Consider the following 26,229-nt stretch of genomic DNA (forward strand, 5'->3'; position numbering starts at 1 on the left):
GTCTAACTTTATGGTGTCGAATCCTGAGGTGTGCGTAAAATCGATCTGAATCGCCTTGAGGCTTTCGATATGAGGTGCTATAGAAGAATTTTAAAAGTTTCTTGGGTGGAGAAGATTCGAAACTCCATAATACTAGAACGACTCAGCAAGACTACTGAGATTATAAAAAGCATCAAGAAGATAAAGCTGGAGTATTTCGGACATGTAATGAGAAGTCCCAAATATGGGTTGCTGCAAAATATTATACAACGGAAAATAACGGGCAAACGCAATCCAGGACGAAGAAGAATCTCATATTTAAAGAACTTGAGAGATTGGTATACGCTCTGAGCTTCGCTGGTGTCGCTCCTAGCGGATTGCTAATTCACCTTTCACCGGTAATTTTTAAATTTATTATTTAATTGTTATCGCTTAATATTTACAACGCAAAGAAGTAATTAAATTGTAATCGATTTTTTTAAGATTTTGCTAATCATTTTGACGTTCTATTGATAAAATATGAATTTATTACTTCGGATACTTTCACAATTGAAGGGTCCGGTCGTAAAACATGTTAAGTAACATTGCCTAAGATTTAAATGTTTTTGCATGAAAAATTTGTTAAGTAACCATATTACAGATTTCAATTTTCAAAATTTCAAAATTTGACTCATAGATGTCACTACTTCACATCGTCAAAATCTGTTAATTGTCTAATATTATGTTTTTTGCATGTAAAACCTGTGAACTGCAGTGAGCACGCTATAAGTGTACTTAACAAGTTGCCTGTTTTATTTTATTTTATGCTTAAAAATGTCGAAAAATAGTGATGTTTCTTCAGCAGAAGAGCCCTTTGAGGGCTCAAATTCGGATCCAAACTATAGTGACGAAGAAAGTTCAATCGAAAGTTCCGATTTAGAACAAGTAAGTTTTTAGGTTAAGATTCTAACACTGCATGTAAAATATGTTAAGTGATGGCAGATACCACGTTTTACTTGCTATTAGTGATATTTATTTATTATATTAGTAAAATCTGTTAAGTGATATGATGCATATAACACGTTTTACTTGCAGAAATAGATAGTCATATTACTTAGTAGGTTGACATTATTTAACATACTAAAGGACATCGCACACATCTTATGGAAAATATAATGTCACTCAAATTCAATAAAATTTATACGATTAGATTCGTTTTAATATAACGATCAATTCTTATCATTGCGCCAACTCTTAATTATGATTAATTACGGCGCAAATTGCAATTAAAGTTTATCGAAATCACATTTTTGGAGTCCATAAAATGTTAGTTTACACTCATTATTGCTCTGAGTGCTATTCATAACAGCTTAAATCCCGCTGGGCCTAAGCGGATTAGTGAAACTAATCCGCTGATTTATGGAGTACCGAAAATCTGGGTATTTTAAAATATTTTTTCTCTCTCTAACTTATGTACCTACCCATTTGATTTCAGATTTATTTATATCAATTTCTGCTCTTATTTTTGAAAATAGAGAGTTGGCGTAATGATAAGATTTGATCGTTAATTTAAAACGAATCTATTGGTATAAATTTTATTGAATTTGAGTGACATTATATTTTCCATAAAATGTGTGCGATGTCCTTTATATTTTTTTAGAATATTAATGCAAAGAAGGGAAGAAAACGAAAGAGACAGATAAACAGACAAAATAAAACAAAACTATTAAAAGATTCTGGAGAGAAATATAAAAAAATACAGAGGAAGTGGTGGTGAAGTAAGCAAGAAAGTTGTTGGGCCTCCATGTACATGTAAAGGAAAATGTTTTGAGATAATATCAGCAGATGAGCGCTCCAAAATATTTTCTAAGTTCTGGCAGCTCTCAAGCTATGATATACAAAATACTTATCTATTCGGATGTATGCGTAGAAAGAATATAAAACGAAAGACCAGAAAAAGGGATACGAGGAGGACTTCTACTTTTGACTACTCTATTCAATCAAACAACAAAAGTTTAAAAATTTGCAAAAATGCATTTATTTCTTTGCATGGAATCGGTAGAGGTCGAGTGGAATATATTGTGAGTAAGTTTAAGAAGGGTGTTTATTATTCCTGAAAAAGACCGCAGAGGTAGACACGGAAACCAAAAAAGAAAGTATTTGCAAAATGACATTGACGCAGTTCATCGTTTCATAGACTCTTTACCTCGATATGAAAGCCATTACAGCCGACCTGATAACACGGATAAAGAGTATATGAGCCTTGATTACAATATTGAAATATTAAATCTGGCACTTGTGCAAAGTGCGATGAGTTTTAAATTAATATAAACCATTCTAAAGAAATTTTACTTCACTTCAAAACACTAGAACGCTTCAGTAGCATTTTTTTCTAAATTTCTTCTTGTTAAAATTTGAAAAACAATTTAATTTGATAAAAAACAATATCTTTTTGTTTTAATATGAGAGCATTATATTTCTAAAATATTTTATTTGACGGCTGATTTCAAACAAAATTATTTTGTTAGTTTTTAGATTCAAAATGTGATAAATCAGTTTTTTTATTTTGTCACTTAACAAGTTTTACGACCGGACCCTTCAATTATCGTGTAGATGGCGCTAAGATTAATAGATTAATTTATAATTACATATTAGGGAATATTAAAAAACTTTAATTCAGTATTTAAAACGTAAGTATATTTAAGGTAAAAATATATACCACAGCTTTGACCAACTAATATTTTTTATAATTAATGTTTTTAATTTTAATTTTAAATTAATCACTTTGACATTTATGTCAAAGTATCCCGCACAAACCTTATGGAAATTAGGTCCCAGTGGATTTCGTTCATACTTTGGGAAAATACTCTTTGAATCATCCTGATAAAAAGTTCTTATGGGCAAAATAGACTGTATATTATAATGGTAATATTATTAAATTGTTTTCTGTCAAAATTTAATGCAAGTTACGTAAAAATTTTCCGAGCGTGCGGATTTGAAGCGAGTCGGGGGATTTGCAAAATTCGGCCGTTTGCAAAAGCACCGATTTTAAAAATAATTTTTAATAATTAAATGTAATTATATTATATAATAATTTTTATTTTAAGCTAATATAGTCTTTCTTTAGTCAATGACTGTAAAATAATTTCTTAATTGTTATAAATAAAGGCACTACGATTTAAGAAAAAAAAAACAATTATCTCGGCTTCAGTTGGCTGTAGAAATTTTTTATTTTTTTATAAATCTTCGTTTCATCTTCAGCAACAGTAATCTGTAAGTCAGAAACTCATAGGATGTACAGGGCCGCTTCAGCTCTAAATGTTTATAACGAAATTTGCCCCCTTATTTTCAAACCCAAAAATTATCTCGGCTTCAGTTGGTCGTAGATATTTTTTATTTTTTTATAAATCTTCGTTTCATCTTCAGCAACAATAATCTGTAAGTTAAAAACTCATAGGATGTACAGGGCCGCTTCAGCTCTAAATGTTTATAACGAAATTTGCCACCTTATTTTCAAACCAAAAAATTAGAGGTTTAAAAACGTTTACGCATTTATTTACATCAGAATATGAAAATATAACTCTTTAGAAGGAGATTGGATATTTCACCAACTCTCTACGGTTTTTTTTTCAAAAAGGTGTAGCCTTCAACATTTGACCTCTTGGGATAAACAATTTATAATATCTAAGCAAAAAATTCGTTAATTTGGCTTTACAATTTTTTTTATGTTTGGAATTGAAAGATCTTCATTTTAAAGCTTTAAACAATAAAAAAATTATTTGTACAATAAATAATGCAATTGTATAAAACGGCCATTTTGGACTTTTCGCAGGCTGTTCTGCAATAACCAATTAACGAAATTAAACTTACCATACCTCAAATTGTAGGTTTTTTAATTTACTACAACTTTCTATTAAAAAGTTTTTCTCTAAAATCAATATCCTAAGCTGCAAAATTAAAAATCATTAAAAATTGCAAATTTGACAATTGAAAATCGCAATAAAAAAAAGCGCACAATATTTTTGGTTACATTTTAGTAGAAGTTATTCCTGGCATCGTCCTTTACAACACCTGATAGGTTTCAAAAATTCCTGAATTATATCACGTTTTTTCACCCACAGCCTGGGGTACCGTACCCGTACCAAAGATTTGCCCGTACCGTTTCACGTACCCGTCCCATGTTCTCCCCACTCCGTCATACCATAAACTACTTGTCAGCTGGGCAACGTTCGTTCTATTAATAAGGAACTATTTTAGTTGTTCTTGATCAGTCCGGCTTATCGGTGTGTTTATATATTATTATACATTATATTATAGCATAGTAATACATTATTATATTAATATATTATTATATTGATACATTACATATGTAAAGAACTAGCATTGGACAGAAAGAGATGGAGGGAGGTGGTGAAGAAGTGTATAAAAAGACTGAAGTGTAAATAAATAAAATTTATAAGTTTTATAAGTCATGTAAGTTATATTAAGTTAGTTATTATATTATTTATGTAATCAGAAATGTAAACATTTTAGCCCTAGCCTACAAGGCCTGTTGCGCTCCTAGCCAGAGGCCTGAGATACTTATGATAAATACAAGCTTAAGAGATCATATTATGAGAAACGAAGATGTAAAGTAAAATATGCTATTGAAATTGGCAAAGAGAATAATACAATAGCGACCAATAGCACATAAAGGAAATATATCGACGACAATAAAAAAATGGATGGCACAATAATATAGGCGAATATGGAAAACATAAGGGGAGGCCTATGTCTAGGACTGGACCAGAAGAGGCTGCTAAAGAAGAAGAAGTTACATTCTACAATGAATGACGAACATTTAATTAAATGTGTGACAAAGTACCCAGCTAATTATGATATCCATGCTGGGTGGACTGTCTATCGCCTTTTCCTTCTTTTAGTTCAGAGAAATAAGGAAAAAATATCCTGTTGCTGACACAACCCCCTCCAGGCCGAAACCAAATTTTTGGTTGTATGGACATCTATAATAATAACCTATATGTTTACTGCAGCCGATTTTGATGATATACATAGTTATAAACAAATGAAGATCAAAAAACGGTCTTCTCTTCTTCTTCACGTGCCATCTCCGCGACGGAGGTTGGCAATCATCATGGCTATTCTAATCTTAGATGCTGCTGCTCTAAACAGTTCGGTTGATGTGCATCCGTACCATTCCCTCAAGTTACGCAACCACGAAATTCGTCTCCTTCCTACACTTCTCTTGCCCTGGATTTTCCCCTGTATAATCAACTGAAGTATGTTGTATCTCTCATTACCCATAACATGCCCCAGGTACTGCAGCTTTCGTGTCTTGATGGTTTCCAATATTTCCAGACTTTTGTTGACTCTTCTCATGACTTCGTTGTTTGTTATATGCTCGGTCCATGATATCTTCAGGATTCTTCTATACACCCACAGTTCAAATGCTTCCAACTTCCAACTTCCAAAAAACGGTAAATTTTCGCTATTTTCGTCTATTACCAAAAAGTTAAGCACTTTAAACAAATTTGAGAGTACTTATAAATCGTATAGACACTTATAATAAAAATCTTCAATATGGCGTTCGCTTAATAAGTCTATTCTGATTGGTTGCTTCTGGTGCTTAAATCATACCCTAAATTTCAAAGCAATCGGTCAAATAGTTTAAAAGTTATTTAATTTGTTTATCCCAAATTAATTTTTTTTGCAACACTATAAGTCAGAAAATGATGAAGTTACAGAAATACTTTGGATAGTTTATGCAAGAAGAAGATTTACACTATTAACTTAATTTAAAAAATGACGAAAATAATTCTAAATATTATAATAAAAATGATTTTGCAAAAACATGTGAATTAAAAAAAGGGGTGGCTAACTTCGTCCCTAATTGTCCTACGACAATTGTTTTTCTTTCTAAATATGTATAAAAATTCACTCTTTCTAAATATGAAAAAATTATTTTTCTACGGGTAACGGTTAAAAAGTTATTCTAATTGTTTATAAGGAAGCAAAAAATCCACATGTTTTTGCAAAATAATTTTACACTGTTTAAAATTACTTTTTGTCATTTTTTTTTAATTATGTTAATAATATAAATCTTCTTCTTTCATAAACTTTCGGAAGTATTACTGTGATCTCATAATTTTCTGACTTATAGTATTAAAAAAAATGAATTTGGGAAAAACAAATTATATAACTTTTAAACTATTTGACAAATTGGTCTGAAATTTACAATATAATTTAAGCACAAGAAGTTTCAGCATTCTGTGTAATAAGAAGATTCTAACTTAATTTTTACATGACAAGTTATGAACATTTATAAAATCTCAACAAATAAGGATAGACATATTCAGCGAATGCCATATTGAAGTTTTTTATATGATTTATGAGTTTATTATTCTCAAATTTGTTTACACTGCTTCACTTTTTAGTAATAGACGAACAAAGCGAAAATTTACCGTTGTTTGATCTTCATTTGTTTATAACTATGTATAGGGTGTCCAGAAACTCTACCGACAAACGAAGACAGGAGATTCCCCAGTTATTTTTAAGACAATTTAACGCAATTCATCTAGTCCGAAAATGCTTCATAAAGGAGCTAGAGCTATTTGAAGATGGCGTCTGGTAATTAGTTTATCTATATAGTATTAGTTTATTTATACTTGGAAGTCACCAGCAGATCAAGAAGGGAGAATTGTAAGAAACCAAATAGATTATGTATTGATTAGACAAAGATACAAGAACGCTATTATATCTTCAAAAACCTATCCAGGATCCAATCCTATCCAAAAACAACATAGGATCAGATCACAATCCAGTAGTGACCAAAATTAGGCTCAAAATGAAAATAATAAAACGCAGAACAACAGATGTAAAAATCGATACAAGTAAACTAAGAAACCCACTCATAAAACAACGCCTGACAGATGAAATTAATAACCGTTTAATGAATGTTAAAGAACAAATCCAGCAAAATACTGAAACAGAGACAAAATGGTTATTAATAAAGACAGAAATAGATAAATGTCAAAAAGAAATTCTTACACCAACCAGATACAAAAAGAAACAATGGATGACGGAGGAAATCTTAGATTTAATGGAAGAAAGACGTCAGCATAAAAACAAAGATAATCAGATGTACAAAAATGTGGATAAACAAATAAAATCCAAAATTAAACAGGCTAAAGAACAGTGGTTAAAAGAACAATGCGCAGAAATAGAAGAACACCAGAAAAGACATGATAATTTTAACACACATAAAAAAATTAAGGAATTAACGCAGATCAACAGAAAAAGAAAACCGGGAATACTAAAAGATACAGATGGGAAACTTGTGTTGAGTACTAACGAAAAATTAAAGAGATTGACAGAATACATAAATGAATTGTTCAAAGACAATAGAACAGAGCAGATGGAAGTCGAAGTAGAAGATGATACGGTTTTGAAGATATTAAAAGAAGAAATTAAATCGGCATTAAAAAACAGCAAAAATGGTAAAGCAGTAGGTCCAGACCAAATCCCAGTAGAAAGCTTAAAATGTATAAATGATGAAACCTTAGACATTATCGTAGACTTGTTTAACACAGTGTACAAAACAGGAAACATACCAAAACAATGGTTACTCTCAACCTTTTGTGCTATCCCTAAAAATACAAACGCTAAAGATTGCAGTGAATACAGAACAATATCATTAATAAGTCACATTCTCAAATTATTCTTGAAAATAATACATGGTCGTATAAACAAAAAACTAGAAGAAGGAATAGATGATAGTCAGTTTGGGTTCAGAAACGGACTAGGAACCAGAGAGGCGTTATTTGCTTTTAATGTGTTAGCTCAAAGATGCATGGACATGAATGTGGATGTGCATGTTTGTTACGTTGATTTTGAGAAGGCTTTTGACAAAGTAAGACATGAAAAATTAGTCCAAATTCTAAAGACAAAAAACATAGACAAAAGGGACTTACGAATAATAACAAACCTTTACTGGAATCAAAGAGCACAAATTGTAATAGATAACGAACCCAGTCCAGAAATTGAAATCAGGAGAGGAGTTCGGCAGGGATGTATTATGTCTCCATTACTCTTTAATGCATATAGTGAAGCCATTTTTGAAGAAGCATTGCTATCTCAAAGTGAAGGAATAATAATTAACGGAAGATCTATTAACAACATAAGATATGCAGATGACACCGTGATTATAGCAAGCTCTGCTGAACAACTCCAACTACTACTGAACAAAACAAACAATTTCTGTAAAGAATATGGACTAAAAATGAATATAAAAAAGACCAAATACATGATAATAACTAAGAAAACAAACATACAAACAAGCATACATTTGGGAAATGTACCGATAGAAAGGGTTGATAAATACAAATACCTAGGAACCTGGGTTTCAGAGAAAAATGATCAAACAACAGAAATAAGGACCAGGATAGAAATAGCAAGAAATGCGTTTGTAAAAATGAAAACAGTTCTCTGCAACAAAGACCTTAGCTTAGAACTGAGAGCAAGAGCTTTGAGATGCTACGTGTTCTCGATACTACAATATGGACTTGAAAGCTGGACATTAAAGCAAGAACACATAAATAAGCTACAGTCATTTGAAATGTGGTGTTACAGAAGAATGCTTAGAATAGCATGGACACAGAGGAAAACGAACACGGAAGTACTGCGAGAAATGGGTAAAGAATGCGAAATAATAAACACAATAAAAATAAGAAAGTTACAATATCTGGGACACGTAATGAGGGGACCGCGATATGAAATGCTAAGACTGATAATACAGGGAAAGATAAGAGGCGGAAGGAGTATAGGAAGAAGGAGAGTGTCATGGTTAAAGAATTTAAGGGACTGGTTTAGATGCAGTTCTATAGAACTCTTTAGAGCAGCGGTGGATAGAGTAAAGATAGTGATGATGATATCCAACCTCCGATTAGGAGACGGCACTTGAAGAAGAAGAAGAAATATCTCCAGAACGCTTCTATTTAGAAAAACGACAGTTGGTACACATAATTATCTTCCAGAGTTAAGTCGATTCCATCCATTGCAAATTTCTAGTACCGGTCATAGGCGTCCGTTTTAGGTAGGGCTACAGTTATATTATCGCATAACTTTTTTGTTTTTAATTTATAAGCATTCTTGAGTCTGGATTATTAAAATGTAAGGTATTATAGTACTAAAATATACTCTTACTTTAAGTCGATAGGATACACCGTTTTCTAGAAAAATCGATTTGAAAATTTCTCGTTTTTTGAATGTCAAAAAAAATTAAAAAAAAAAAATATTAAGAAAAACGAAAACTGGTACGGTTATTTATATGTCAGAGATGAATCGATTTCATTAATGGCGAATTTATAGTACCGGTTATATGCGTCCATTTTGGGTAGGTCAACGGTTGTTTTATCGCATAACTTTTTTGTCTTTTAATTTTTAAGAATTTTTGACACTAGATTATTAAATTATGATGTATTCTAGTACTAAAAGGTACCCTTGCTTTAAGTTGGTAAAATACACCGTTTTTTTGAAAAATTTTTTAAATTTTTTTTCAAATTCAGGAAACGAAAAATTTTCAAATTGATGCTTAAAACTTAAAGACCTATGACCGACCGAAAGATATAGGCCGACTTAAAACTGAAAGAAGTTATGCGATAAAATATCCGTCGCCTCACCCAAAAAATATGCCTATGACTGGTACTAGAAATTTACAATGGATGAAATCGATTTATCTCTAGAAGATAAATGTGTGTACCAATTTTCGTTTTTCTAATTAGAAGAGTTCTGGAGGTATTTAACAAAAACTAATTACAAGACGCCATCTTCAAAGAGCTCTAGCTCCCTTAGGAAACATTTTCGGACTAGATGAATTTGGTTAAATTATCTTGAAATTATCTGAGGAATCTCCTGTCTTCGTTTGTCGGTAGAGTTTCTGGACACCCTATCATCAAAATCGGCTGCAGGAAACGTATAGGTTATTAATAATATATGTCCATACTACTCAAAAATTTGGTTTCGGCATGGAGGGGGATGTGTCACGAGAAAAATCTTATTTCTCTGGACTATTTCATCTTCAGCCAAAGCTGCAGTTATCGTTAGCAATTTCATTTGTAAAATTCATTTTGTAAACCCACTCAAGACACTCGCAAATAATACTAATAAAAAATCCGTGCAGAAGCCGGAAGCGACTCGTCGTAGCATAAATCAAAACCCCGGGCGAAGCGCGGTTGTTCCACGGCCCGTGTCGTACACGTCCCATCCTGACATAAATCGGCCTTAACTGCTTTTTCTGGCACGTTCCGTCATTTTTTTTCCCATGGAAATCGTCTGTTGTAAACCGACACACAGTGTTCAAAATTGGTCAAAACGTGATCGAAACTAAATTTGTTTAAACTGTAATAGTTATCTCGCTGAAAACTTAGAATATTTGAGGTATTATACCGTATAACGAGTATATATAATAGGGGTCGTTTTTTTAGTTTTCATCCCTTCATTAGGGGGTATTTTACTTAAAAAATATCGTTATACAGGGTGTTTCATTAAGAATGTCCAATCTTTGAGTTGTAGATTCTAGACCTTAAAATATTAGGATTTAACTCAAATCACTTAAATAAAATATGGCTCCTTAGAGAGTTACAGGGTGTTTTATTTAAAAATTTAAGAAATATTTTTGCTCAGTGGTTTAAAACTTTTCGACGTATCCTTTTCATACTTGGCAAAAAGTGTAGGTACTCTACCCACTAAAAAATTATGTTAAACAAACGTTTCTGGCTATTACCAGAGGCGTACGACAGGGGACAGTGACAGGTTGACCCTTCCCAAATTCTATGGCACTGGCGGAAATGCCATTTTAGCCCAATTTTTCGATTCTCCAAAACTTTCTATGTAAATAACATACACTTCATTCGCAACGATAAAGTCATTAGTTTTCGAGATATTTGAATAAACAATTAACGGCACAGATATTTGATTAATGTATTGTTCCGCTTACTTTTAAACTTCAAATATCTCTAAAATCAATGATTTTATCGTTACGATTGAAGAGTATATTTTTCATTCATAATGAGAAAATTATTAGTTTTCAAGATATTTGAAATTAAAAATTAAGTATCACAATACATTAATCAAAATATCTGTGCCGTTACTTGTTTAAGTTCAAATATCTCGAAAACTAATAATTTTATCGTTAGGAGTGAGGAGTATGTTATTTACGTAGAGAGTATATTCTCTATTGAGGAATAACACTACTTCATCAAAACTAAAATCTCTTTTCGTAACCCTAACAAATAACATGCGTTTGCCATACTTGTAAACAATACGTACGAGTGCAATTATTAATTCAGACAAATGCGCGCGGCGCTCGATGCAAACTTATGGGCATGTACTCAGTTGCGCACCTTTGCGCAGTTTGTCTTATATATTTTTTTATTCCTTACATTGTAGTCTTTCATATAGTGAAGGATTTAATTTGGCACAAGATAGCACAATAAACGTAATACACTGCCAAACATTAATTTTATCAAAAATTGGATAGGTTTTTAGACAGCCGATTATATCAAAATCAAAATCACCTTTCAGTGAAGCTAACTATGCTATTTTAATCTTTAAAGTATGTACTTTTATCTCAAATAATTACTTTTATATTAGCTATCCACATAAATGAAGTAATAATTAAAGTAAAAGGCAGCCTCTGAGGATTTAAATTTGATGTATAAAATTAGATTGAATTTTGTACTTTTGATCATTAATACATCTGGCCCTAACAAATATAAAAAATCAATTTTTGCTGAGAAGTTGCATCATGAGTAGTATAAACAAACCCCTTAATTTCGGCATTCTCAGATTTATTTTTTTTTTGAACTTACGATCACGTTTCCTTCAATTTTGAACACTGTGCGACAGTTGTAAAATAAACAATTATTACCTGATCGAATGATTGTGATCCAATATTAAACATTGTGTGTAATAGCGAAATGGGTTTGACGAGTGCTCTTTTTGGCTCTATTTCTTCTGGTTCGGTACTTACACCCAACTGTTTGTAAAAGTAATCTGAATTACATTTAATAAACCAGTATATCGTCTGCAACAAAAAATTAACAGTATCAGTGTACCCATAGACACTACAAATAGAGGACAGGCGAACCAGGGAAACACATTAGGAGAAAATATAATGAATTAGGAAAAACAAAATTTTGTTGTAACAGTTCTTGTTCTTCTTCCTGGTTTGCCTACTGCATTCTCTATTCAGTAATATAACATAAATATAATATGTGTGTACTTTGTACGCACGTGAGAAGTTATTCTTCTATTATATAATTTCAACGAAGTAAATATACTTGACAGGTTATTTGTATTTCATTTAAATATTAAACTAACTTTCTTATCTACCACTTTCAAAAATTTTTTATTAAAACAACCAAAAATAAAAAAAAAAAAATGAATCGTCCAGGATTGGAACCCGCGACCTTCAGTGTGCTTCCGTTCTCTGACCCACCGCTCTACCAACTACGTCACGGAGCTTCTTTTAAATGACACGTAAGTTTCGGATATAATTAACAACACGGTGACAAATAGACATATAAAAATGTTAAACCTACAGAATATTTTATTATCTTACCACAGAGAAAGACAATACCAAAAATTATAATAAATAATACATTTACTAAAAACACTAACATATTCTTTTAATGACTTATTTGCGCCATTTTACTCTCAATCGCGCCAAAAGAAGAATAACTTCAATAATTATTTATACATGATGTCCAAAATTTTTTTGAAGTTATACTTTCTTTAGGCGCGATTGGGAAAAAGATTAATTTTTATAAAAATGACAGTATGACAAATTACGTATATGTCAGTTCAAATAAAGTGTGAAAAATATATTGGTTAAATATTATGTTTGTATGGTAAAACAACCTTCGACACTATTGAGCTTGAAAAACGGTTTTTCCCATAAGAAATAGATTTGATCATATTTATGAAGCATATAACTAAAAAATTCGAATTTTCCCAGATATTAGATATACACCGTTAGACGCGTCCTGAGTCCTCCTACAAACGCTCAGTTATTGGCGCAATTCGTAGGTTGAAATTTTGAGTAAATGTCGAAAAACCAAAATTTTTAAAGTTTAATTTTTCAGTTTTTCGGCTATGGTGAGCAGTGTGTATGTCTCAGGTTGATCGCTTAAGCACCATTTAAAAGACTAACTCAACCCTATTGATTTGGTGTATTTACGGTTTTCCTGTCTCTCATTGAACCTAAGCTATATACGCCCAAAGATATGCTATTTTGTATCTACCTACATCTGTCTAGCTGGCTTACGGGTAGTCAGAAGTCAAAAATTAGACCGGTTCTTAATCGGCCCTCACACCCTCTTGAAACAGAAAAAAAATTCAGATCGGTGTAACTTTTCCACACACATACATACATACATACAAACATTTTCCATTTTTTAAATAAAAATTGAGTCATACTTCTGAGCTCGATAACTTTTGAATTGTATAACCGATTTTCAAAATTAAACATGCGTTGGAAAGGTAATAATCTGTGCTATCAGAAGCCGTAAAGGTTGGGCTTAAGTTTTTGAAATTTTTGGGAGTTTTGGGGACGAGAACGAAAAACAGACTCTAAATGGGAAGGGCCGTAAAATCCACACCCTTGGACCAAAATGCAGATGACACATATGGATGGACGAGTCTTTTCCTTTACTTTAAGGTGGGATTTGGCCCAATTTTCAATTCAGTCAGGTTTAGAAAATCGAAAATTTCGTGTATATATAGTGTCGTTTGTAGGGGTGTTGTGCGCCACTGGTGAGAACTGCCGTTCTCTATGGATATTGTTGAATTGAGACTTGGATAACCTTTCAAATAAGCTAGCAAGCTAGCTAGAAATACATTGTAAATCCCAAATCATGATTTACAAAGTTTATACTCTGCAAATCATGGCTCCTTGTAACATTCAACGTGGCTTGGTTTGTTTATTTCTAGTGTATCTTTATTGCGATTTTAGTATAATTAAGTACTTTTTTCGACAAAAAATTGCCAATAACTCGAAATAAAACCATTTTCGGAAAAATTATCAGGAGAGGGAAAATGTTTATTTCGATGAAGTATGCCTAAAGAATAATTTCCCAAACGATTCGGTGGAATTTTTTGTAACATATTTGTTAATTAATTTCCCGTCCAATGCAAAAAATTAAAAAATATATAAAGAATGAATAACAATTTTCAATTTCGTTGCAACACGAAACTACAGCCGCATCATATACTAGTTCAATCAGAGAGTGCAGCAAGCACCTCTACCGATTTCGAAACTTATTAGTCTCTCATCAGGGGGCATATATGCTGCTCTCTCTGACCCAACCAGGACAAACCCTGGCGTGCAGTTACGAATTGCAACGAACAAGATGGCATGGATGCCCTAGCGGCAACTGCTAGCAAAAGACGAAGTTTCCAATCTAATAGCACATAAAACAACGCTAAAAGTGTTGCTCCACATCCTACCAGATTGAAACTGTTGAATGTCTCGTTGGAATTTTATCGTGCTGAGCAGATGGGACGTGAATTATAAATTATAAAATTCCCTCATCTTCCTTAGTCTTAGCATCCGTATGACTTGCAAATTTTAGAAGCCTCGGAGGTGTAACCAGAGAAGGTTCCCACTGTTTTCAATATGGTAGGACGTAGAGCAACATTTTTAGTGTTGTTTTATGTACTATTAGATTGAAAACTTAGTCTTTTAAAAAATATATATTTGAACTGAAAAATATATAAAATCGAATACTAAAGGTTTGGTGTGGCAGAAATGCAAAAAATGCTGTGTGTAAGCTATGGTAGTGTATAAAACTGTGACAGTGCAAGAATATTGTCGTGCTAATCGGCAGTCTTCATAGGAGAAGTTACATGAAAAATACGCAGCTATAAGTAAGAGGTTTTCAACAGTAAAATGAGAATTACTTTCCTTTAAACTACTGCTACCAGTAAGTGTACCCAAAATTTCACTAACAACTACTTCCGCAAAATGCTGGTTAGCCTCCAAGATATATTTCCTTCTCCTTCTTCAAATTTGCTGATGAGTTTAATCTGCTCCAAGAATTCTTCAATTTGATTGGTATGTTTATCATCTTCATCTATGCTACATAAACATTCGGCTGTAGCTAGAGCTTTAGCTTAGGGAGAACAGTTTGCATTGTCTACGCCTACACTTCTTCTTCTTCTTCTTCTTTAAGTTCCATCTTCTATCGAAGGTTGGAAATCATCATGGCAATGCGGACCCTGTTGACTGCCGCTCTAAATAGCTCTGCACTACTGCATTCGAACCATGCCAGGATGTTCTTCGTTTTCCCACATTTCGCTTTCCTCGGATTTTGCCTTGCATAATAAGTTGTAATAATGAGTATTTTTGCCCTCTCATCACACGTCCCAAGTACTCAAGTTTTCGCCTTTTGATAGTTAGTATTATTTCCTGTTAATTTCCTATCCTTCTAGTTACTTCCACGTTCGACATTCTTTGAATCCATGATATTCGTAGGATTATTCTGTAACAGAAAAATTCAAAGGCTTATTCAAATGGACCTAAAACTTATTCAAATGGACTTGTTTCAACGTCCACGCTTCCAAGCCATAAAGAACAGTAGAGAACCTACTGAATGAATCGAAAAACCGACTACAGTATTTCATCGAGAATGACCAAACTTACTATTTAGTCTAGTAAAATAAAATTACACTACATGTAAATCAAAATGTAAATTCGTACAAGTTGAAGAAATTTGATATCAAAGTTTACGTGGATACAAAAGATATATTCAAGAAAGTATCCAAATCATACAAGGGGATCATTGTTTAAATTAATAATTAAAACGGGGTCATTTTTTGCACAAAAATTATTTTTTTAACTGCTGAGATCATTCAATTACTAATGAAGATCTATATAGGATTGTTTTCTGCAAAGTTGAAGGGTAAATCTTTCACATAAGACTTACTAAATTAAATTTGACCGCCTACTTATTTAAATAATTATACATAAAACTTTAAAAATAAATTTTCACCAAAAGTTAAACCTTAGTATTTTTATTTTTATGTATATTTTCGATAAATGTATTGATAAATTAAAATTTCAATTAAACTTCCCCATAAAATGGCATTTAAATTATTCAAATTTGTTTATAATTTGTTTTTTTAATGACGTCGCGGGGATTAAATATTTTGAAATTCCGTTTCGATAATTAAGTTCCTGGCAATTTTTCACTAATTAACAAATTTTTTTGTGTTTTTTCCTCTTCTTTTTTTTCAATCAAGTTCCTGGCAATTTTTCACTAATTAACAAATTTTTTTGTGTTTTTTCATCTTCTTTTTTTTTTCTCTTGGAGTTACATTAAAACGGGCCCTTTCAAGGTTAAGTTTCATTAAGAATGTTGAATCTCCAAGTTGTAGATTCTAGACCTAAAAATATTAAGATTGGTCTAAAATCCCTTAAATAAAATGTGGCTACCTACTGAGTTACAGGGTGTTTTATTTAAAAATTTAAAAATTATTTTTACCAAGTACTTTCAAACTATTTGACGTATCCTTATCATACTTGGCAGAAGGTATGGGTACGATACAGTCTACTAAATTGTGATAAATAAACGTTTCTAGCTACTACTAGAGGCGTACGTCAGGGGATAGTTAATGGTTGACCCTTTCCAAATTCTACGCCACTGAGGGAATTACTATTTTAGCGAAAATTTTCGATTCTCCAATACTTTCTACGTAAATGATATACTCTTTACTGGTAACGATTAAGTCATTAGTTTTCGAGATATTGGACGTTAAAAATGAAACGGCATAGTTAGTTTGATTCATTCATTCACTCATTTTAAACTTCCAATATCTCGCAAACTGATGACTTTATCGATACCAATAAAGTTATTTACATACAAAGTATTGGAGAATCGAAAAATTTCGCTAAAATAGTGATTCACTCAGTGGCGTAGAATTTGGGAAGGGTCAATCATTCACTATCCCCTGTCGTACGCCTCTGGCACTAGCTAGAAACGTTTATTAATCACAATTTAGTAGGGTGTATAATAGCCACACTTTCTGCCAAGTATGATAAGGATACGTCAAATAGTTTTAAAGTACTTGGTAACAATAATTTTTAAATTTTTAAGTAAAACACCCCGTAACTCAGTAAGTAGCCACATTTTATTTAAGAGATTTAAGTTAGATCTTAATATTTTTAGGTCTAGAATCTACAACTCAGAGATTCGACATCCTTAATGAAATTGAACCCTAAAAGGGCCCGTAGTAATATAACTCCAAGAAAAAAAAGAAGAAAAAACGACAAAAAAATTTTGTTAATTAGTAAAAAATTCTCAGGAACCCAATTATCGAAACGGCATTTCAAAATACTTAATACCCGCGACGTTATTAAAAAAACAAATTATAAACACATTTGCATAAGTTTCAAATGCCATTTTAGGGGGGAGTTTAATTGAAATTTGAATTTATCAATATATTTATCGAAAATATACATAGCAAAAATATACATAAACAGTAAAAATAATGAGATCTTATGCAGGTGAACATTTTTTTGGCAACAACCGCGGTTTTGCAATTGAAAATATAGTAACATTTAATAAACAAATTCAATATCTCAAAAAATATTAAATATTTTCGACCAATTTTTTTTGCTTGATACTGGTAACATAGCGCAACTTCGTGTGTAAAATAAGATATTTTATAGTGCTTATTTAAAACGCTAAAAATAATTTTTTGCAAATTTGTTTTTAAAGTTTTATATACAATTATTTAAATAAATGGGGGGACAAATTTAATTTAGTAGGTTTTATATGAAAGATTTACCCTTCAGCTTTGCAGAAAAAATCCCAGAGACCTTCATTAATAAGTGAATTACCTCAGCAGTTAAAAATCTATTTTTTTTGCAAACATGACCCCTTTTTAATTATTTAAACAATGATCCCTTTGTATGATTTGGATATTTTCTTGAAAATATCTTTTGTACCCACCTAAACTTTGATATAACATTTATTTCAACCTGTACGAATTTACATTTTGACTTTTTTTTTTATTTTATTAGGCTAATTTACATTTACAGACGATATCGATTTAATAGAAAACAACCGATTAAGGATGAAGTAGACTTTTCACTTCTTTTGCCCTTTAATTCGTCCAATTTTGAACATAGGATTCCCTCAGTTTCCTCCATTCGCTTCTGTTTAGTGCTTTCTGTTTCCAGTGCGTTCCTCCTATCTTTTGAATGTCGTCTCCCCATCTCATCTGGGGTCCTCTTGCTCTCTTTCCTGTCCATGGTCTCCATTGTTGAATCGTGGTATTCCATCCATTGTCCGTTTGTCTGGCGTTATGACCTGCAAAGCTCCATTTTAGTCTGGCTTAATGTTGTCCTATTTTACATATATCCATGAGCCTAATCAATGAAAATAAGACGAAATATATGTAGATATATGAGCCGCAATAACCATATCAGAGACAAAATCGGTCAGAACATCATCATCGATGAATTTAACTTTGAGCGCGTTAGAGAATTTAAGTATCTTGAAACAATAACATCTGAAGAAAACAACGCATCACAAGAAATAATCGTATATAATATCACAAGAGAGAAAATTTGGCCGGCAATATTTTCGACTGGTATGAAACTTTGTTGCCTGGCAATTTTCTCGAATTAAATTTTGACTTAAATCACGAGACGTCAGTCGAGTGATTCTGTCAAAATTTCATAAGCGAAAATTACCAAAAGGCAACGAACTTGAATGAAACCAGGAGAAAATTTTGCCAGTAAATAATTTTCTCTCGAATGATATTCGACAAGACTATTTCACGAGACAATTACTGCACCATATCAACGAAATATAATCTTTATTTATTTGTTATTACCAGACAGTTTCGTGACGGATCTGTCATAATTTTGTCGCTGAGAAATCACGTCGTTAAGGAGTTTTGTCAGTAGGAAACGATGCGTTGCTATGACGTTTTATCAGTTAAAAACAGTGTAGTGAAATACTCAATAGGATACAGGCCGGCAAAAGATGTCTTTTTGCCCTACAAAACCTTATAAAGTCAAAAAAACTAACAAAACGCACGAAGATACAAGTGTATAAAACAATCATACGACCCGTTGTGATGTATGGAAGCGAAACGTGAACAATAACAAAGGAAAACGAAGAAACGTTTGGCAAAGAAAAATACTAAGAAGGATCTTTGGGCCTGTGCTGGATGAAGCATCAAGACAATATAGAATAAGAACTAACAAATAGCTCGAAGAACTTTACCCAGACGCCAACATCATAACAGAAATAAAGTCAAGAAGACTCTAATGGATAAGACCAGGGCCGTAACTACCATTGGGGCAATCGGGGCAGTGCCCCGGTGCCCCCGGCCGAGAGGGCCCCCGTTTGGTTGGCCTTGCATAGATTGTAACGAGGTCAAATAAACTTTTTAAGTACTTTCAGTCAATACTTCGAGTTGTCCGATTGTAATAAATAGGTACACGGCATATTAATTCTAACAACTTCAAAGATCGATTTTAACCTGTTTCACCTGCACCATTATAAAAAATTTTGTCTCAAAATCTCTTGATAAAGTCACCTTATTTTCTTTGCTTTCAAACCACAAAGCAGCTTCGTATTTTAGATGGCTTCTTATAATTTCTTTGCAGTCTTTGAAGTTCAGAATATGTTGGATTTTTTTTTTAAGATTTTAATGAAAGGTATCGGATATCGTTTTCTAGATTAAATCTCTGCCAAATTGAATTCTGCTATCATTAGAGCTGTATACAATTACTTTCTGACAGTCTTCTTCTTTTTGATATTATCCTATCTTCTTCAATTTTTCTTGCACTTTTTCCATATCGAGTTTTAACGCATTCTAGAATTTTCTTCCACTTTTTCAATTTCCTGTATCTTCTCAGTAATCTGGTTTACCTCTTACTGCATTTTCTCTAAATAAACCTTCATATCTTTCTTTCTTATCTTTCTTCAAACCTTTCGTTGGGAGGCACTGAAGTCCTCATACCAATCTGAAAGATGTTCCTCGAAAGTGACTCTAAAACCTCTCAATTCATCACGCTGGGCTGAAGATTTGATGCAGTCAATACATTGAAATACAGACATTGCGATGTTTTGAAGTGCATTTCAAGTCTAGTTCTGACAAGTAACAAAAAAACTGAAAGAGACGAAGCAGCACAACTGAAAAATAGAAAATAGAATCATTCAAATTTGTTTTGTTATTAGTTGTGCAAAATAAAATCCTTGAAATCCTCAACATAGTCTCGAAAACACTGCAATCAAAATCTTTGGACCTTTTAACAGCTTACAGTTTACTTAAAGAGAGCCTCTTAAAACTATCTGAAATGAGAGGACAATTTGAAACCTTCTTTGAACTGGCTTCAAATATGTGTCAACGTTGGGGAATACCATTAGGGTTCGCTCCAAAAAGAATGCAGAAGATGAAAAAATATTTCGATGAACTGTGCGAAGATAAAAGAATTGAAGATCCCAAGTCATGCTTTAGAGTAACCGTGTTTTACTCAATGATCGACACATTATGATGCCATCAGCTAGACACTCGCTTTCAAGGAATGAAAGCAGTGTAAGATACGTACCGAATTGTTCAACCTGATTTTATTTATTTTAAATGCCAACGAAGAAGACCTTCAAAACAAAGCAATCAACTTCGTAAAACGTTGTCCAGATGATCCCAGATGAAAGATTGAGGGTTTACCCTTCCTCTGGGGGCTAAACCACGATACCCCGGTAAGGGGCCCCAGATCACGTTTGCCCCAGGGCCCCTAACATCTTAGTTACGGCCCTGGATAAGACACCTCAGAAGACATTCTGACCAAAGAACAGTAAGGATCAACTCTGGTGGCGAAATAGTATATCAGGAGACCTTAAAGCTATGGGCGTTGAGAATTGAATAGAGGTTGCTCAAGACCGGGAACAGTGGAGGTATGTTGTCGAGTCGGCTCAAAACCCACGAATAGTATGGTATAATTAGACCCAAACCCAGACATCCAAACTGAAAGTTATCTTCCAACACCAAATTGATCTATATGGTCCACATAATGTTCAGAAAAAGTCACACCATTTTGAGCGTCGGGTTTGGGGTGAGGGGGGGGGGGGGGGGAGAAATCAGTAAATTCGGAGTTTTTTACGTTTTTCGTCAATATTTCTAAAACTATGAGGTTTATCATAAACAACCTTCTATACAAAAATGTTCTACATTAAATTTGAAATAAAAAAGGACCTTTACATAATCCTTCTAAAATGAAAGGTTCCTAAGTTACGGAGGTAGTATATTATAATTGGTCCGAAAAAAGGCCTAACCCAAACATCCAAACTAAAAGTTTTCCTCCAACACCAAATTGTTCTATATGGTCCACATATTGTTCAGTAAAAAGTTACACCAATTTGAGCGTCCGGTTTGGGAGGGAGATGGAAGAGAAGTCGGTAAATTAGTAGTTTTTTTAAGTTTTTCGTCAATATTTCTAAAACTAAGCTTCAGCGTAAACAATGTTCTAAGCAAAAATGTTCTACACAAAATTTAAAACAAAAAAGGTCCTATACATAATTGTCATAAAATCAACTGTTCCAGAGTTACGGAGGGTGAAAAGTGGACGTTTTCGATACTTTTTATATTTTTTGAGCAATTTATAATATATTATTTAACAGGCTTTGCTATTTCAGTGGCCGATTGTATGTTAGTCCTTGAAGAAACATCCACTCACCACCCAAAATCATCATCAATTGCCTAAAAATTATAAAAAGTATCGAAAACCTCCACATTTTACGCTCTGTAACTCTGGAACCGTTGATTTTATAACAATTATGTATAGGATTTTTTGTTTTAAATTCCATGTAGAAATTTTTTATAGAACATTATTAACGCTAAAGCATAGTTTTAGAAATATTGACAAAAAACGTAAAAAATCTACTGATTTACCGACTTCTCCCCCATCTCCCCCCAAACCGGACGCTCAAAATGGTGTAACTTTTTACTGAACAATATGTGGACCATAAGAACAAATTGGTGTATGAGGAAAACTTTTAAGTTTGAATGTCTGGGTTAGGCCTTTTTTGGACCAATTATACTATACTACCTCCGTAACTTTGGAACCGCTCATTTTAGAACAATTATGCATATGATTTTTATTTCAAATTTAATGTAGAACATTTTTGTGTAGAAGGTTGTTCATGCTAAACCGCATAGTTTTAGAAATATTGACGAAAAACGTAAAAAACTACGAATTTACCGATTTCTTCCCCCTCCCCCCCCCCAAACCCGACTCTTAAAATAGTGTAACTTTTTTTGAACATTATGTGAACCATATAGAACAATTTGGTGTTGGAGGATAACTTTCACTTTGGATGTCTGGGTTATGCCATCTTTTGGATCAATTGTATCATACTAGAAGGGTTGTAACGCGACGGAGTAAGTAAGTAAGTAAGAGGGACGGCCTACAAATTATGCCACCATGAGAAGCACTATCGATATGTCATGTCTTTTCCATATCAACCCATCCAGGGGATATGTGGGAATGATTTGGAATACACGTAATCTTTTGCTGTGGTAATGTATAAAGTTAGAATATTGCCGTACTGATTCACAGCCTCCATAGGAGAAGTTACATGAAAAATACTCACTTATATAAAAGTGTTTTCAAAAGTAAAATGAGAATTACTAACCTTTAAACTATTTCTACCACTAGATGTACCCAAAATCTCACTAACCACTACTTCCGCAAAATGCTGGTTAGCCTCCAACCTACTAGATATATTTCCTTCTCCTTCGGCAAATTTACTGTTGAGTTTAATATGCTCCAAGAATTCTTCAATTTGGTTGGTATGTTTATTATCTTCATCAATGCTACACAAACATTCAGCTGTAGCTAGAGCTATAGCTTCGGGAGAACTGTTTACATTATCTGTGCCTACGCTGACAACGGATAGTTGTCTAGAACTTGTTGGTTCTGTATTTTCGTCTATTCGTACTTCTTTTTTAACCTCTTGTGATTTCTTTAGCAAATGGCTAAAATAATCAAAATTATATTGTAAAAGTAGATATTTTTTCTTAACACACGCAACTATATACATATACACTGATGAGTGCGCTACAATCTGGCAAGCTACGCAAAAGATGGAAAACATAATATGTTGTGAATAAAAACATTTTTAAACGTAATACATAAAAGAAGACAATCTTATTAGACCAGGACTAATCTGTAAAAAACGTGTATTTTTGGATGTGAGAGGTGGCATTCGGATTTTTCCAGATAAAGTTAGGTGACAATTTCAATAATTATAATTGACTTATGCTTCCTCTCAAAATATACCCGAAACATTAATAAAAAAATTAAAATCTTTAAAAATTTCGAAAAACATCGATTTTTTTCTGCTTTTTTTGTTTATAACTTTAAAACGGTTGGTTTGGAACAAAGTCGTAGAGAAATAAGATAAAGATAATTAAATTTTGTATGATATACGACTGGTCAAAAATGTCTTAAGGTATTACCTTTTCTGCAATATAGCAATAAATACAAAATAAGGGGGCAAAATACGCCCGTTGTTATTCAATTTTTCTTAAGCACTTTGGTGGCACTTAGAACCTTAGTAATTCGCTTAGAAAATTCTTATAACTTACTTAAATGGTCTATCAAATTTCATTAAAATCGACCTAATAGATTTTGCATAACAAATTTGCAATTTAAATGTTTTTAAAAAAGTTCAAATTTTTTAAAATCTTTCTGAACAAAAAGTAGACCATTTAGAAGTTGGCTAATTTTTTACATATAAAGAGGTGCTCTACCTATCTAATACAACTTACATAATTAAAATCGGATTATTTAAGGGGCCTCAGCAATGTTTTAAAATTATAAACAATTTTTTGGCTTATAAACAAATAGCTTTGTTGAATAATAAAAAAATTAATTTTTAGTAATGCAAATAATTAAAACCGGTATAATTTGACTTAAACTTTCAAATGCTGTCAGCAGAAATGTTTTTTTATTTTTTAATCAAAAGTTATTCTCGTTCAAAAATTGCAATTTTTCGATTTTTTGAATGTTCCACTGCGTTTATCTCGAAAACTATGCACACTACGAAAAAACTTGTAAGAAAATTTGCTTAGAATTACCCAAGAAATACAAAAAAATGTTTTATTTTGCGAAAAATCGATGTTATGTAATTCCTTAAGTTCTTTGTTTATAACAATCTTATCGACATCCGGATCAACTGTTACCCAAAAAATTCGTGTTCTACGGGTCAAAATACATAAAAAAACTTGGGTAAGTCCATCTAAATAAAGGAGCCCGTAGCACCCCCTCCTGGACACAGCACTAATTTGTTTATAAGGCATAAAAATTGTTTATAACTTTCAAACACTGCTGAGGCTGCTTAAATAATCCGATTTAAATTCTGTAAAGTGCATAAGATAGGTGGAGTTCTTCTTTATATGTAAAAAAATTGACAAATCTTTGTATGTTCTAGTTTTTATTGTGCAAGATTTTAAAATTTTTTAATTTGTTAAAAAAAGTTTAGATTGCAAAATTATTATGCAAAATCTAGTAAGTCAATTTTAATGAAATTTGGTGGACGTTTTTAGCACATTACAAAAAAGAATGTGTGTGTACTTTGTACGCACATAAGAAGATATTCTTCTATTATATAATAGGTAATTTAAACGAAGTAAATATACTTAAAAGGTTATTTGTACTTATTTTATTTAAAAATCAAACTAACTTTCTTATCTACCACTTTCAAAAAAGAAAAATATCTTCAAAACTTATATAATAATATACTTACAATAATAAAATCTATAAAAAAAATAAAAAAATAATAACTTTCTTGGGGCTTGAATCCACTTCACGTCTACCGCGCCGTACGAAAGTTGACGCCATTTCAAACTGCACCAAACTCTCGTATACATCATGTGGGAATATACACAAACTAAACGTTTACACCGTAAATTTATATGAATTTAATAAAATTATTAGTTTGATTTTTGTCGAAATAAAATACAACAAAATATAGAGTAAGAAAACGATATATGAGATGAAGATTTGTAGAAAGTTTGTTCGTAATCAGATTATGTAAATTAAAGCATTGCCTACTAATAGGTAACTACATTATTTTGTTTACATTTTCCAAATAGATAGGTATTGAAACTATTAGGTATTTCCAACTGAAACATTTAGAATTACGTACCTGCGGCTTTTCAAAACTATTTAAAAAGTCACTATAATTATAAATTTGATTTTATTTCTGTCCACACATCAATAAAAACTAATATTATACAATATTTTTGTTTACCGATAACCTCCATATTGAACAATTATTGACAGATCATTTCAAAATTTCAACACCCAATCAGAGCCCGTATAACAACTAATACCATACTGACGGTGTGCGCATGCGCGCGGATTATTCAAATTTTACCCTCAATCGATTCGCCGCTAAAGAAGAATATCTTCAAAAATTTTCTAAGCGAATTAGGAAGGTTCCAAGTGTAACCTAAGTGATGAAAAAACATTGAATAAGGACAGGCTTGTTTTGCCCCCTTATTTTATATCTATTGCTATTTTGCAGCAGGGTGTTAAATTAAAACCTTTTTAACTAATCGTATCTGATAGAACATTTAATAATTATCTTTGTTATATTCCTATACGCTCTGAGCTTCTTTGGTGGCGCTCCTAGCGGATTACTAATTCAACTTTCACCGGTAATTTTTAAATTTATTATTTAATTGTTATCGCTTAACATTTACAACGCAAAAAAGTAATTAAATTGTAATCGATTTTTTTAAGATTTTGCTAATCATTTTGACGTTCTATTGATAAAATATGAACTTCTTACTTCGGATACTTTCACAATTATCGTGTAGATGGCGCTAAGATTTTTAGATTAAATTATAATTACATATTACGGAACATTAAAAAAACTTAATTTCAATATTTAAAACGTAAGTATATTTAAGGTAAAAATATATACCACAGCTTTGACCAACTAATGTTTTTTATAATTAATGTTTTTAATTTTAATTTTAAATTAATCACTTTGACATTTATGTCAAATTTCCGGTAAACGTTTACAGACTTGCCACTACTGGCGCTCGCGAATTTGTAAATATCCCCTCTGCGTACGAGCTCACAGCTTATACGACTTTGTTCCAAAATGAATCGTTTTAAAGTTATAAGCAAGGAAAGTAGAAAAATAAAACGAAATTTTTAAATATTTTATTTTTAGTCAATTA

At 32.2% G+C, this 26,229-nt stretch overlaps 1 protein-coding gene across 1 annotated transcript in view; it reads right to left on the minus strand.

Moving 5' to 3' along the window:
* The window catches only part of LOC114338199 (uncharacterized protein KIAA0825 homolog), a 107,720-nt gene that overhangs the window by 16,625 nt on the left and 64,866 nt on the right, over positions 1 to 26,229 (minus strand). The window contains exons 9-10 of the mRNA XM_050658840.1: positions 22,668 to 23,010; positions 11,885 to 12,040 (exon numbers count right to left, since the gene is read on the minus strand). Coding sequence (XP_050514797.1) covers positions 11,885 to 12,040; positions 22,668 to 23,010 — 499 coding nt within the window. The remainder of the gene's footprint in view (positions 1 to 11,884; positions 12,041 to 22,667; positions 23,011 to 26,229) is intronic.

Source organism: Diabrotica virgifera, chromosome 8 (assembly GCF_917563875.1).
Source record: "Diabrotica virgifera virgifera chromosome 8, PGI_DIABVI_V3a".
NCBI lineage: Eukaryota > Metazoa > Arthropoda > Insecta > Coleoptera > Chrysomelidae > Diabrotica > Diabrotica virgifera.